This window comes from Pelophylax lessonae, assembly GCF_965119305.1.
Source record: "Pelophylax lessonae genome assembly, chromosome: 9".
NCBI classification, from domain to species: domain Eukaryota; kingdom Metazoa; phylum Chordata; class Amphibia; order Anura; family Ranidae; genus Pelophylax; species Pelophylax lessonae.
The window spans coordinates 31,041,124-31,057,427 of NC_138776.1; the positions used below are offsets into that span (position 1 = coordinate 31,041,124).

A 16,304-nucleotide genomic window follows, 5' to 3' on the forward strand; every position below is an offset into this window, starting at 1 on the left:
AAGAATGTAAGGCATTTTGTGAATGGCAGAGATATGGAGCAAGTGACCCGCAGTGATAACATTTATAAAAAGCTTTTGCCCGAAATTCAGCTTTAAAGAGGTTACAAAACAACCTGTGTGCAGCAGCGCTCCCAGCCCCCTAATACTTACCTGAGCCCCCTCACGATCCAGCTATGTGCATGAGATCCTTGGCTCTCCCGAGTCTCTCCCTCATTAGCTGAGACAGCAGCAGTAGCCATTGGCTCCCACTACTGTTAATTACAGCCAGTGAGCCAATGAGGAGAGTGGGGGGCTGGGCAGAGTTGCGCTATAGGTGATATAATGCATTGCATGTGGTTGCGGGAAAGTTGCAGCACAGACCCTTTTATTCTAAGGGGTTTTGTTTGGGGAGAGGTAGTGCAGGCTTGGGGAAGCTGCAGTGCATTACTTTGCCCAGGGGCCTATGAAGCTATTAGGGCATGTGGCCTATAGTGTAGTATAGTTTCCAGGCCTGCCAAACTTCGTATTTAAAGAAGGGGACCTCAAGCTTGATTTTTATGGTTTCTTTGCTTAGGGTTCCCACTTAAAATTCATACCAGACCCAGAGGGTTTGGTATGGAATTTTGGGGCAACGCCACATTTTGTGCTGGGTCTATACCAGACTCATCAAGGATGAGGGTAGGGTATGTATTTTTAGCCTTTTTTGTATGGGGTCCCCCCATGAAGACTGCTGCTCAACCCAATCCAGTCTTTGTGGTAAATGTGTGAAAGTTGGCCTCAGCCTTGCCCCACTCCACAAACCATACCCTGACTTATTTTGCCCCGCCCACAGAGGCTTAGTCCTGGAGGTCCCAGTGGGTGGGGCAAAACATGTCAGAAGGTATGGCTTGTGGAGTGATGCAAGGCTGAGGCCAACTTGCACACGTTTACCACATGGAATGAATTGGGTTGAGCAGCCATCTTTACAAGTTTGCCACACTACTGCATGGTGATAATTACAGCCAACACCCCATTCCTGAGTACCAGCAGGACTATGTACAGTCCTCTTCTTTGCTTAGAGTGGCACTACAAGTATTATTGGGTCCCCAATAAACCTCTAATCAGACCCTACTCTAGGATAAGGCTCTGATATAGAGAAGAGAAACCCTGACCGCTTTATATACAAACAGAAGAAAAGCGACCAGGAACTCACATTTAGCAAAAAATTTTAAGCAGAGGCCATACATTTTTAGCCTAAAACATGACAAAATTTGATTTTATTGAATAGGTTTTATAACTTTTTTTTTTTTTTTTTTAAAGAAATGGTCTTTAGTTTGTATTGCAGAAAATAAAAAAACCCAGTAGTGAGTGATCGAATATCACCCAACGAAAGCTCCATTTGCGTGAAAAAAAAAAAAAAGCTAAAAATTTAATTTGCGATTGCATGAACGTGCAATTGTCAGTTAAAATAGTGCAGTGCTGAATAACAAAAAAAGAGCCCTGGTCATGAAAAGGGTAAAATCTTCCAGAGATCAAGTGGTTAAGGTAAAATAGGGTAAAAAGGTTATTCTGACAATTTACCCTTCACAGCTATGTGCAGGAAAAAAAAAAAAAAATTACAGAATTTGCAGATTTAATTTTAGAACACTCAGGTGATGTGGTGTTCGGTTAAAGCGAGATACAGAACTGCCCAGCTAATGTCACCAGGAAGATATAGAACTGCCCAGCTAAAGTTACTCACCGGGAAGCTATAGAACTGCTCAGCTAATGTCACCAGGAAGATATGGAATTGCCCAGCTAATGTCACCAGGAAGATCTAGAATTGCCCAGCTAATGTCACCAGGAAGATATGGAATTGCCCAGCTAATGTCACCAGGAAGATCTAGAATTGCCCAGCTAATGTCACCAGGAAGATATGGAATTGCCCAGCTAATGTCACCAGGAAGATCTAGAACTGCCCAGCTAATGTCACCAGGAAGATATAAAATTGCCCAGCTAATGTCACCAGGAAGAAAAAAGTGAAGCATCCATCATTACACAATGGTAAAACTTCAAACAATTACCTCTCTCAGAGACCAAAAATCGGGGTGGTATCCAGACAGCATTCTTATTTTAACAAGTGTCATGCCAGAGGCATTATGAGATCCTTGATATCTACAAACAATAAGAAATAAATAAATGTACCACAACTACTTAAAATGTACATTAAAAGTGATTGTAAACAATCAACTTGTAAAACAACCCTTTCAGTTTGAAATGAAAGGCAAAACATTTTTGCATAGATCTAAAAACCATTATACATGCCCCCCATCTTTATAAATTATCACATTCCGTCTGTTCTCAGCTACATAATAGCTAGGGTGGGGGTGGGGGAGGAGAAGCAGCAGCACACTGAGCTTCCCAGTGAAAGGCTGGGCAGGGGAGTGTGTTAGGACAAGTCTGATCATTGGAGAGCAGGCTGAGTTCCCAGCACAGCTAGAGAACTGACCAAGCTTGGTACTCTTAGTGAGGTCAGTTTTTAATAGGAAAGCAGAGGGACTGGAAGAAACACCAGGGATTTCACACAAAGGAAGCAACACAGAGAACAGGATACTTTTTCACACAAGGAAATGGTACAGCAGAAATATGAAATGTTGGGGTAACAAACACTTTAAAGGCACAGTCATACTATTGCATTCATTGCTGCAAAATGTGTCAATACATGCCCTCCATTGAATGTGTGCCATTTGTCTTAAATAGTCAGTCCAATGCACTATACAGCAGCCCCACACTTCAGCTCACAAGTGGACAAAAAATGTATATGTATTGTATAACTTTTTAATACTGTAATTGTATAAAACAAATACAGCAGTAAGCAGGGGCCATCTGTGGTCTGCAGTGGCCTTTACAAACAAGATTTTTCCTTCAAGCCTTTAGCTTGCATGTGAAAAATACGTCCTAGTAAATACAGGATTAGGAATATAGGCGTGTGCAGAGGGTGTTTATCAAGAACTTGTTTGTGAGTATTTTAACCTTTCTTTTTAATAAACCTTCCAAAGGATAATGCAGTAGGCTGGTGCGCCCTTGTGTTTGCTTGTCATTTTGTGTGCAGAGGGTGTGCCTGGGCACACCCTAATCAACCCGTGTGGTGCCGTTTCCCCTGCAGTGCTTCCAGCTTCCCTCTACTCTCAGGGGTGGGGAAGGGGCTGCTAAATATTTAGTTAACTGGCCTCCCTTTTCTGAATGACCACAGTGAGTGATCTGTACCAAATCGCTCTGGTCTTCATTCTTATAACTAGGTTACTGCAGGCTGCAGAAAAAAAGGTTACTGCAGGCTGCAGAAAAAGAGACCGAGGAATCCCTGTCCTTAGTTTGTTGCTTTGTCTCAAAAGTGAGACATCAGTAATCTGGTTAGACCTTTGATATTTCTCCAAAGCCTTATAATGGGGCTCCAAATAAAAAAAAATCTTAAAATGTAAAAATAAAACTACTGTTACCGACCGTTCTGAGGTGCATCAAGAGATGCAACATGGCTTTATCACCAAAACCCTGTGATCAGCATGTTCCTACCAACATGCCATTTGATCCTCCTAGCTTCAATGTTCTGATACTGGGTACATCTACTCCTAGATAGAAACAACTGTCCCACTGAGCACTCAGATTATCTATTTCACAGATAAAGATAATAAACCTCTACTTTTTTTTTATTATTTACACAATCCCTTGCAAAAGTGTCTCCCATGCATTCTAAAAGTGGTGCAGTATACATCAAATTGATGTAGCACCCTCCTAGGTAGGTGCTAGGTAGGCAAAGCCTAGTATCTCCCATCTTATCAGGGGAGCCTGATTAATAGTTAGGCCGGTTGCATGTGTCCAGGGTGGGACTCATCTGGGCTGAGGGAGGGTCCCCATTGTATCCAATAGGGGAGCCTGTTGGGACAGTGGAGGAAACCCAGCCAGTGACACACAGGCTTTTGTAACTATCCCAGGGGGTTGGCACAACAGTGGTGCATCCTGGGATATGTTATAAAAGCCAAGGGCACATGTGACAGGGTGTCTTTGGGCGGGAAGCCAGGTCCCAGGAGGAGGGTGATATTCATCTCTCCTGCTGCTGTGGATGGTGGTCAAAGGCGGCCGGCCTTGTTAAGCCAGACGTGTGGAGCTGAGCCAGGAGGACCAGGAAAGCCGACTAGTGGAGTTGGAGGCAGAGCAACCTTGGAAAAACAGTGTCCGTGAGTACCGGGAAGCTTGCCAGGGGTCTGCCCAGGAACCAGCGGAGAGTCAGTGGACAGGTGTCAGCACACACAGCAAGTGAGAAAGGGTGTGCCAAGTTAGAACCTTGTAATTCAAGCAGGAACACATCCATCTTCACTTCAGTGGCAGGTGAAGCAGCGGCCTTGCCGCACACTACAGCTAGTTGTCCTCAAGATTGTGCATAGTTCATAGTTGAGTATCCAACTCATCCCTTCTCCTATCCCAGTTCTGAAACAGCATTCCCAATTCCCAGAGTTTCAGTGAAAATGGTCACCAGGACAAAGAGGATGGTTGAACCCTTACCCACACTTTGGAGAGGATATTCCAATAGTATATTGTCATTTTGCAATATGTACACCCCCTCCCCCATAGTCTCTTAATTTTCCCCCCTTGGCCACCCAGCCCCCATTCACATATTCCAGGTCATATTTCAGGGTGCATTATTTGAAAGAATGGCCTGAGGAGGCTGGGACTGGAGCCAGTCATCAGGAGGCCAGCTATTTGAACCCTCTGATGTCAGAAGCAGAGATAGCGCCATGGGACCCAGCTGTTCAATGCAGAGCAGAGGATTCTAGCAGACCAATACTGGATTTGCCAGGCATGCAAGTACATTTTTTTAACATAACCTAGCCTAAAAAAGGTAAGGGTTTCTTAAAACCTGGGGAAGGAGAGGGTGGGGGGTAGTGAAGCTTCTCTTTAGGTCTCCTGACTAGGGCTTCGGGGCCCATCTATACTAGAGGTGGGTACTTGTGCTTCCCTACTGTCTCATAACGGTCGTCCAGGTGACAACACCTCCTTCATTCCAGCATGCAAAGTGCGCCTAGCTGGAGATCACAAACAATTTCTCTTTACTACTGTAATAAGATTACGCTAAAAAGGAAGAGGTATTCCATACCCGACAGTGACAGTCATGCTGAAGACCTTTGTCACTCCATTCAGGCATTTATCCGAGGTGGTGGACACGGCTAGAGAGAACACTGCACTTTCTTTCGGTATCGGAACATAGTATTTGACTGTGGTCTGTGGGTAAAAAACAATAGAAAAGGATTACTAAAAGAGGTTAAGAGAATAGTTTGTCTTCATATGTTAAGACTTGCCTGATTGCCTGGATGCATAGCCAATTATGCAAGTGGGAAAGGCAGCTGGCAAACACATTTGCATACAATGAATGTAGGTAGAGTTTGAAGGCTTCTATTGGAACACATTAAGGCAAATAGCATTCTGTGTCACCAGAGGGATTGGCTTTGAAATATAGTAGCGAGAAAGAGGGATCCTAATGGTTACAACCCTACTGGGAACTAAAACTAAGAAGCTCACTAACCCATGCATCAACTGTCCAACATGGAGAAGGAACACAACGATTGGGACAGGGTCATACACTCCATGCCGGCACTCTGCAGGTTTGGGTCTGGATCTGAACCTGCCATCTCTGATGTCTGGCTGGCTGTGGTTCTTCTCGCTGTGCCACCTGAGATGCTGAACAGCTCCCTGCCTGATCTCTTAGGACAAACTTGATTATGGTTTCTGGTGAACCTTGAACTTTTTGCTCCTTGCATGAACTTCAGGAGCGTGACCAGGTACTAAGATACAACAAAACCTATCTCCACCATCAAGAGCTCTGGTGAATATGGTTTAGTGACCTCACACTTTGGCTTAGCCCATGTTTTCTGCCAAGGCGATATGCTGGAGTACTCATCCTGCTGCTCGGGGGGGGGGGGGCGCTACTGGTCTCAGAGCCTGACCCCTGACCTTTACACTGCAGTGGGTAGTGATAGTAAAGCCAAAATTTACTGACACAAAGTAGTGTGCACGTCGGTCGCTAAATGTAGATGACCATCACTACTATACATTACACAGATGTAGGTTGCACCAATATTTTTTCTACCAACTGACAGTGGAACGATGAGCTACTAATGTAAACCTGAGGTCTATGATTTATGTACCAAGTTCTTATTGGACACATTACATTAATACAGCATTTTCTCTGTAGTGTCTTTAAACACTTCCGAACCACGCACTGCAAAAAATACTGTGGCAGGACGGCCTGGCTGCACAAAATCATGTACATGTACGTGATTTTGTGCACAGATTTTCAGGCGTGCGCACCGACGCTCCTGCTGTGATTGGCCATAGTGGAAACCAATCAGCGGGTCCGGTGGCTGCCGGGAACCACCAATCGTTCGGTGGAATGACAGAACGGCGGCCTGCATATGTAAACAAGGCAGACCGCTAAGGAGGAAAAGCAATCTCTTTTCCTCTAGTTAGTAAATCCAGTCCCCCTACAGTTAGAAAGCACTCCCTAGGAGCACACTTAACCCCTTGATCACCCCTAGTGTTAGCCCCTTCCCTATCAGTGTCATTCATACAGTAACCATGCATTTTTTTAGCACCGATATTGTACTGGTGTAATTGGACACAAAAAGTGTCACTTAGCGTCAGATTTGTCCGCCCTAGTGTTACAAGGTCTCAGGTGTGAATGGGGAGCAGGTGTGTTAAATTTTGTGTTATTGCTCTCACTCTCTCATACTGGTAAATGGAAGTTCAACATCTCATGGCAAAGAACTCTGAGGATCTGAAAAAAGATATGTTGCTCTACATAAAGATGGCCTAGGCTATAAGAAGATTGCCAAGACCCTGAAACTGAGCTGCAGCATGGTGGCCAAGACCATACAGCGGTTTAACAGGACAGGTTCCACTCAGAACAGGCCTCGTCATGGTCGACCAAAGCAGTTGAGTACACGTGCTCAGCGTCATTTCCAGAGGTTGTCCTTGGTAAATTGACGTATGAGAGCTGCCAGCATTGCTGCAGAGGTTTAAGGGGTGGGGGGTCAGCCTGTCAGTGCTCAGACCATACACTGCATCAAATTGGTCAGCATGGCTGTCCCAGAAGGAAGCCTCTTCTAAAGATGCACAAGAAAGCCCGCAAATAGTTTGCTGAAGACAAGCAGACTGAGGACATGGATTACTGGAACCATATACTGTGGTCTGATGAGACCAAGATAAACTTATTTGATGGTGTCAAGCATATTTGGTGGCAACCAGGTGAGGAGTACAAAGACAAGTGTGTCTTGCCTACAGTCAAGCATGGTGGTGGGAGTGTCATGGTCTGGGGCTGCATGAGTGCTGCTGGCACTGGGGAGCTACAGTTCATTGAGAGAACCATGAATGCCAACATGTACTGTGACATACTGAGGCAGAGCACGATCCCCTTCCTTCAGGGACAGGGCTGCATGCCAACATAATAATGACCCAAAACACTCCTCCAAGATGACCACTGCCTTGCTAAAGAAGCTGAGGGCAAAGGTGATGGACTGGCCAAGCATGTCTCCAGACCTAAACCATATTAAGCATCTGTGGGGCATCCTCAAAACGGAAGTTGGAGGAGCGCAAGGTCTCTAACATCCACCAGCTCTGTAATATCGTTATGGAGAAGTGGAAGAGGCAACCTGTGAAGCTTTGGTGAACTCCATTCCCAAGAGGATTAAGGCAGTGCTGGAAAATAATGGTGGCCACACAAAATATTGACACTTTGGGCTCAATTTGGACATTTTTGGCTTAGGGGTGTACTCACTTTTGTTGCCAGCAGTTTAGACATTAATGGCTGTGTGTTGAGTTATTTTGAGGGGACAGCAAATTTACACTGATATACAATCTGTGCACTACTTTACATTGTAGCAAAGTGTCATTTCTTCAGTGTTGTCACATGAAATGATAGAATACAATATTTACAAAAATGTGAGGGGTGTAATACATACATACATACATACATACATACATACATAGAAAAGTGATAACACCCCTCACATTTTTGTAAATATTTTATTATATCCTTTCATGTATGTACACACTATCAGCAGGTGATGTGGTCTAAGCTACATGTGTGGCTCAAATTACATTTACGGCCCGCTCTGTCACAGCAATGTGACTCCTGTGCGTATGTGTTGGAGAGACGCCATCGCCATTCCAGCAGCCGAAGATACGAAAACTTTCTTTATATTATGACTTATACCTGCAGGGTGCTCAATTTTTTTAAATTTAGCAGCAAGACTTTACCACCACTTAAACCCATTGCACCCCTAAACATCTTACACAACCTTTTTGACTACACCTTCTCCCCCCCCCCTCATTGCATTTCGATTAAAATGTTGAAGCTTCAGCAAAATGTTGCTGTAATTTTTGGTCATCTGCAATCCTAGTAAAGTTCCTAAACCCGTATCTTTGTAGTATTACCTGGGACAGAAACCACCCGCTTCCATCAACTTCTAAGCTGTAGTCGCCTTCGGCTTCTGGTAAATCCTGTCTCTGCACCACCAGCCGGTTTTCAGGACTCAAGTTAAGGTTTCCAATATCTCCATTGCCACGTTTAACCTGAATGGTGTGCTGGGCATTCGGAGTGTACAGCAACTTTCCGAAGCTAGCGAGAGCCTGGAGGGCGACAACCGTGTCCTAACAGACAGAGAAATTGTAAACCAAATAATATGGAAACTTAAAAATCAGAGTTAAAATGCAGTTTTAAACCAACACCACTTTTTGGCCTTCCACAAACTTCTGTAAATTACCTGTGTAGATGAGAACCCTCCATGAGAGTTCTGCCGGCGAACGAGCCACAGGGCCATCTGCGCCATTGTGGACATGTCGTTTTGAGGGGATGGTGAGCTTTTACCCTTTACTGCGGAATTAGATTTCCGGATCCCTTTTGTCATGCTTAGCAACACGTAAGCTGTGAGTTGCACCTCGGCTGGGGCGTATATAGGCCAGAAAAATGGAACTGGCCGTAATGAAGGCATGTTTTCTCTTTCCCAGTGTATTGTGCCGTCTGTAAAGAAAGGGTTGGTGTAATGTAAAGACAACCAGGATGTATAGAAGCAGATTTATAAAGTAGTGTTGGCTCATTCACATGGATGCAGTGCAATCACAGGGTTTATGAAAGGTCTGTGCCATAGGACCATGATATAATATAATTAAAAAAAAAAAAAAAAAAATTCTATTATATATCATATCTATCACACACATTATACACACACACACACACACACACACACACACACACACTAATTGTTTGTATAGAATTTATTTAAATTATAATATATTTAAATTATAATATATCTATCACACACATGCACTATACACACACACTAATTGTTTGTATAGAATTTAAATTATAATTATATTTAAATAATATTATATATCTATCACACACATACACTATACACACACTGTTTGTATAGAATTTAATAGAATTTATTTAAAAATATAATATATCACACACATACACTATACACACACTAATTGTATAGAATTTATTTAAATTATAATAGATATATTATATTATAATTTAAATAAATTATAATATAATATATCTATCACACACATACACTGTTTGTATAGAATTTATTTAAATTATAATATAGCTATAATATAGCTATCACACACAAACTATATACACACACACACACACATCAATTGTGTGTATATAAATGTAATTAAATTATAATATATCAGAATATATTTTATCTCTCTATCACAAACACACACTATAGATACACACACACACTTTGTTTAAAGACAAAACCAATTTTGGGGTAGATTATATTGAGTTGCATGGCCTTTTATTATAAGTCCCGATTCACATTGGTACGATGCGGGAACCATGCAAATCAGTGTATGGCATCGCACAGACATCACATGTGATCTGCACAGCAATGCAAATCACATGCGATGTCTGGCATTGCACCAGTGTAAACTGGCACTAAAAGTTTGGTTATGCAGCATACACTTGTTGCTGAACAGTATATGGGGCTGCCCTTTCCATGCAGCAAACCACTGTGTGGCATCTAGTGTGCACCTTCCAATGGCTTTTACATATGTTGAGGTTGCCATTTCCACTGGCAAACCAGGCTTACCATCACCTAAAAAAGACCCTTGTACTTTTGGGTTTTAATTTGCCATTGATACAAGTCCATGGCAGTTCCCAGCTTCTGGCACTTTTTGTCTCAATAGCTGCCTATAAGCTTTTACAAATGGCCAGAATGGGATAACAGAGTCAAACCCCCATAGACTTTAACTGGGTTCATTCACAAACATTACATTATGAGAAAGATTTTCTAAACTGTGCACAAAGCCAACCTGGCAAACCTTGCCCATCCCTACTGGTTTTTGAGAGTGCCATAAGTCTCGAGGCCAACTTTTACAAAATTTCATAGGCCAAGTCACAAACATCACCAAATTCACACTACCCATCCCTAGCAATTTAGATACTGGAAGAAGTTTGAAGATTTTTGTTCTTTTATAACTGTACCTTTAATTATGGCTTTCTTCATGAGTTTGGCCAGCAGAGGATCTCTATATTGTGGGAGATCGGCCAATGTGAAGGCGTACAGCATGAGGACCTCATCACCAATTTTTTGCTGTGTGGTTGATGCATTCTTTAGACACTCCATCGCCCCGGCCAGCAGAGTTTTCTGGAAAAAAACGGAACTCTCTTATGTACTTAGAAGAAGGCCATCAGCCATTTAAAATTTCAGTGCAGAAGACAAAAGGTTACTGTTTGATCTAGATTCCCTCTATTGCAGATCACAAAATTCAATTTTATTTAAATGGCTTTGGATAGAGTAGGTCAAGTTTAAAACTTCTGTCAGGTTCTTCATTGCCTCTCCGAGGACTCAGACGTGCAGTTTGTTCCGAATCGAAAATTCAGACAAAATTTTTCATTCTTCGGAAATTTAGATGTATCCGAATTTCTAAATAGTAGTGAATGTAAATGAATACGGAATAACGAAACGAAATTCTAATTTGAAAACAAGGAAAATGGAAAAATAAATAGAATATAAATTCTATTTTATATTCTTTTATTTTTCTGTTCTGTTTTACCCAATGGATAGAAAAATAGAATAGAATATAAAAAGAATAGAAATTGTTTTTTTATTCTTTTATTTTTCTGTTCGGTTTTACCCAATGGATAGAAGAATAGAATAAAATAGAATACAGTAAACCCCCCTCCATTGCGGGGGTTACGTTCCGGACCCAGCCGCGAAAAGTGAAAATCCGCGAAATAGAAAAACCCTATTAAAATGCATTGTAGGCATGTTTTTTTTTTTACTGTCACTGTACGTGTAAGAGCATTTTAAGGTCTTTAAACACACTTTAAAACAATAGAAACTCATTTAAACACCTAAAAGATACTGAGAGACATAGCAGGAGCTATGGAAAAACACAAAAATATTTCATTTTTAATGATTTATATAGTAAAATAACATTACAAAAAAAAAAAAAAAAACGCAATATACCGGGACCGCAAAAACTGAACCAGGATGGAGCGGGGGTTTACTGTATATCCATCTTTCTAAATTTGAATTTCAAATAAAAAAAAAAAATGGAATAGAAAGAACATAACAGTCTAACAAACTTGACTTTTGAATAGAATAGCTTAGAAGAGAAAAAAATTGAAAATAGAAAATGCAATAGAATAGAATTCAATAGAAAGAATAAAATGGAAAAGAAATAAAAATAGAATAGAAAGAATATAACTGTCATTCAAAGTTTGAAAAGAATAAGTTTAAATAGAAAAAAAAAAATTGGACTATACTAAAATAGAATAAAAGTAAATTTGAATAGAATAGAAAATAGAATGAATATAACCTAATCTTCCAAAACTCAAATAGAATAAATTTTTGAAAAAAAAAAAAAAAAAATTGGACTAGGCTAAAATAGAATAAAATAGAATATAACCATCTTCCAAAATGTTAATATGTAAATGCCGAATTCAAAAATGAATAAAAAAAATGAAACCCAAAAAGGAATTCAACAAATCTAAAACTAAATTAAAATTGAAATAGCGAATAGAAACAAAATTTTTTCATTCTGCACGTGTCTACCGAGGACAAGGAGCATGCTGACAGAAGGAGACAGCAGTGACAGATGAGGTTATCAAACTGCTGCTTCTCCTTTCACGGTCCAGTCACAGGCTGGTAGTGGGGACAAGACCTACAAGGGTTTCCTAAAAGGCAAATTCCACAAAAAAGAAAAATCGCACACTGAATTGTGGTTGCGCGTGCATATTTATGGGCACTCATAGACTATTCCTCAAGCCCCAGGTCCAGACATGGGAACAGAACTTTCCTCAAGGGGCTGGATAAAACCTCAATGAACTACAAGAGCAGTGACTTCACCGTACTTGTACTCCATTGAGATATACAAGTTCCTCTGCCGTGGTGGAGGATGGGATTTGTCGCTTTTCCATTCACAGATCTCTGTGTAAGTGGAACCAGTCATGCCAAAAAAAAACAAAAAAAAACAAAAAAAACACAGGAGGCGGTGGGGAGAAGAACCCCTGGTTTCAGTAATAAGGGGCAGTCAAGTTTCATGTCACACCCCAAAATACGGTGTATCCGAAAACATGGTCAGAAAGTTGTACTTAGCCTTTAAAGATACCTTAACCCATTTTTTTTAACGTTTTGGATAGAGTGTTGAGGGGTCAGAACCCCTTTAACTGGGGTTATTTATATTTTTAGATCTGGATAGAGGGGGAGAGAGATTAGAACCTCTGTCGGGTTATTACTGTCTATATTCCCCAGTTAGAGAGATTCACCCTATTTGTCCTGTTTTCTGTTATTACCAAAAGTGAAAGGAAATTCCAAAATAGGAGTGGTCATTAGAATAGGAATATAGGGGAAACCTTCGAACGGGGACACTAGCTCTGGTGACTACCTGGGATTTCCCCATCATGTCCGGTTGTGGCTATGGGACAAAGTTAAAGGAAATCTCCCCAATGGGACACAGATGGGAAAAAAAAAAATATAACCTGATGAAAAGGGTATAGCCCTCCTATTTTATCCAATCTGAAGTAAAATAAAAGTTTTGCGTAAAAGTTCTAGTTTAAACCTTTATGCTCCTGTGTCTGTTCCTTTTAGGGAGATTGACTCTGGTCTGGTGACCATTGAAAGAAAGCGTAGCAGTTGCCACTAATCCAAGGTTAATAAAGGAGAAATAAGAAAATAAACAAGGGGAAAAAAAAAAAAAGGAGGATACACATGCAAAATTTTTTTTCCCCTTCTTCCTCAAAATCAAGACTTTAAGCTTTCTCTATCTTAGTATTGTATTGGATGGTTTCTTACCCCCAAGCTGTATTTGGATTCAAGAAGTGCAATGGCAAGGTATGCTGTGAAATGAACCTCATTATCGGTGTCCTGTAAAAAAAAATATATATATAATAATAATAATAATAATAATAATAATAATAAAAATTCAGTTTAATAGGATTTCTCAGCAACCAGCTTATGGTGTGCAAATACATATACATCTCTATATCTCTCCGAAGGGCATTTGAAAAAGCCTCTGGGCGAAACGCGTCAGCCCGTCCCTCCTGGCTGAGACTACTATGGTTACACTACATGGATATTTTGTACACTGTATTGTGAGATTTATTCTCTTTTAATAATCTTTATCTCTTCAATAAATTTATATACCTTTTTCAATATGTTTATTATTTAAATTTGTGCTCACCCATCAGGAGCTCTCCTCAACAATCCACTTTTTTATTTAGAGGAACCAATGTTTTGTCACCCTTATGGGTCCAAACCTGGCTCCTCCAATACAATAATTTTATTCGGCATTTGCACTTTTGTTTTTAATCTCTATAAAAGCTGAACTCCAAGCACACCTATGGAATGGGAAGCTGTCAATGCTGGGCCAATCAGCTGTGGGCATGGTGAATTTTGACCTAATATGGCCATGTGGCTGTACTGGTGTAACCAGTTAGAGCAGCAAAGGAAAAATCCCTACAAGTCCAAAGTCATTGTTTAACAGTTACAACAAACAGGACAACCAACACGTTTCAAGGGCCACACAATTCTTCATCAGGACTGGACTATATGGCGGAAAGTTAAATGGACTCAAAAGTACGCCTATGCAAACTGATCAGTAGGCAGAGGTTTTAAACCATGAATGCTGGTTCTCACAATAGAAATCCAAGGACTATGTCCACAGTTTGATCATCTGAGAGTCCCATGTCCAGCATCTCCAATATCTACCACTATTCCATGTGGCCATAATATGTCAATGATTTATTATTATTACTACAGGTACTTATTATGGCACAAGTTTTCCTGCCCTTTTGCGTACGTGCAGCTGTGGGATTGCCCGTCTGCAGCTGATTGGACCAGCATTGCCAACTTCCTTCCAGGATCAGTTAAACACTGGTTCAGACCAAAACCAAGCCAAAGTCAAGCTCAGCCCAAAAATAAATACATATATGTAAGGGTTCGGTCACACATGCTTTTATCGTCATTCAGACTGTTCTTCAGAAAGCAGTAGACAGGAGGTGAGGAGTCCCCTCATGACCTAATTATATGAATAAGAATTGTTCATAGTTTGTTTTATTGAGGTTTACAACATGTTCAACTGGTCCCCAACTTTTGACCCTGATGAAGTTTTTTTTTGGCCCCTGAAAACGCATTGGTTGCGTTCAGCTTTCTTGTTGGCATTTGCAGATTAAAGACATTAGACTCCTATAAGAAATTTGGCGCCCTTATTGGCTTGATGACTAGTTTGTATACAATTATACCTGGAATAGTAAAATCGGTTCTCTAGCCATTTGTCACTAGCTTCCATTTAGCATACATTCCACATGCTATTTAATTCACATTTTTACAAGAAGATTCACTATGACAATAATTAGTCTATATAATTTGTATTTGTTCTATAATGTACTGGACCTTACTGTTAGCATGTATTTGAATGCCACCATCTGTCGGTCTGTTCTGCACTGTACCTTAAATCACATACACTATATTACCAAAAGTATTGGGACACCTGCCTTTACACCATGTGAACATCCCAGTCTTATGCTGGCCATCCACCAGCCAAAAAATATTATTTAAAAATCTGTCATTTGGTCCGTTCGTTCTTCGTCCAGTTAATGGGCACAAAGAGAAAAATCGGTTTTAACTTTTCAGAGCCGAATAATCGAAGGAACAGTTTGGAAAATTCTGCCGAACGAATGATAAATTGAAAGGTTTTTCCCCCCCCGAACTGTTTGCACTAGGCATAGGTTACGTAGTTACATAGTAGGCGAGGTTGAATAAAGACCATAGCCCATCCAGTTCAACCTGTGTAGGTGTGTGGCTGTAATCATCTCTCATACCCCTGAATGTTCTGATCCTTGAGATGTACGTCTAAGAGTCTTTTGAAAGTAGCCATACTTCCCGCAGAAACCACCTCTTGTGGTAGAGAATTCCACAATCTTGTAGCCCTGACAGTAAAGAATCCCCCACGTTGCCTGAGGTTAAAACGCTTCTCCTCTAATCGCATTGTATGCCCTCTAGTCCAATATGTGACGAACTGAACGAAAAACTGATTCATTGATGTCCATTGAACGAGTTATCATTCGAAATTCGGTCATTAGATGGCACGATTGTCTGCTCTCACGGGCCGATTTTTCTTTTTTTGAAAAGGAGTTTGAACGATTTTTCGGCTAGTGTATGGCCAGCTTAAGGTCAATATTGAGTTGGCCCACCCTTTGCAGCTATAACAGCTTCCACTCTTCTGGGAAGGCTGTCCACAAGGTTTAGGAGTGTGTCTATGGGAATGTTTCACCATTCTTCCAGAAGCACATTTGTGAGGTATTGGACGAGAAGCATGGCTCAGTGTCTCCGTTCTAATGAGTTGAAGTCCGGACTGTGCAGCCCAGTCAAGTTCCTTCACCCAAAACTCACTCATCCATGTCTTTATGGACCTTGCTTTGTGCACTGGTGCGCGGTCATGTTGGAACAGGAAGGGGCCATCCCCAAACTCTTCCCACATGGAGCATGAAATGGTCCAAAATGTCTTGGTATGCTGACGCCTTAAGAGTCCCTTCACTGGAACGAAGGGGCCAAGCCCAACCCCTGAAAAACAACCCCCACACCATAATCCCCCCTACACCAAATGATTTGGACCAGTGCACAAAGCAAGGTCTATAAACACATGGATGAGCGAGTTTGGGGGTGGAGGAACTTGACTGGCCTGGTAATATAGTGTATTTTTTACTTTCACGCAACTCACAGATAACAGATTTAGCCGGTTTCCCTTTAAGCCAGTACAAGGCATTCAAAACAAGCTCTAAAATGCATTGCTGT

The 16,304-nt window shown here is 41.2% G+C and overlaps 1 protein-coding gene across 1 annotated transcript in view; it reads right to left on the minus strand.

Moving 5' to 3' along the window:
- LOC309563277 (ovostatin-like) overlaps positions 1-16,304 on the minus strand; it is a 119,928-nt gene that overhangs the window by 5,327 nt on the left and 98,297 nt on the right. The window contains exons 26-31 of the mRNA XM_082267682.1: positions 13,305-13,376; positions 10,490-10,652; positions 8,751-9,007; positions 8,422-8,637; positions 5,087-5,211; positions 2,022-2,112 (exon numbers count right to left, since the gene is read on the minus strand). Of these exons, the coding sequence (XP_082123808.1) occupies positions 2,022-2,112; positions 5,087-5,211; positions 8,422-8,637; positions 8,751-9,007; positions 10,490-10,652; positions 13,305-13,376 (924 nt within the window). The remainder of the gene's footprint in view (positions 1-2,021; positions 2,113-5,086; positions 5,212-8,421; positions 8,638-8,750; positions 9,008-10,489; positions 10,653-13,304; positions 13,377-16,304) is intronic.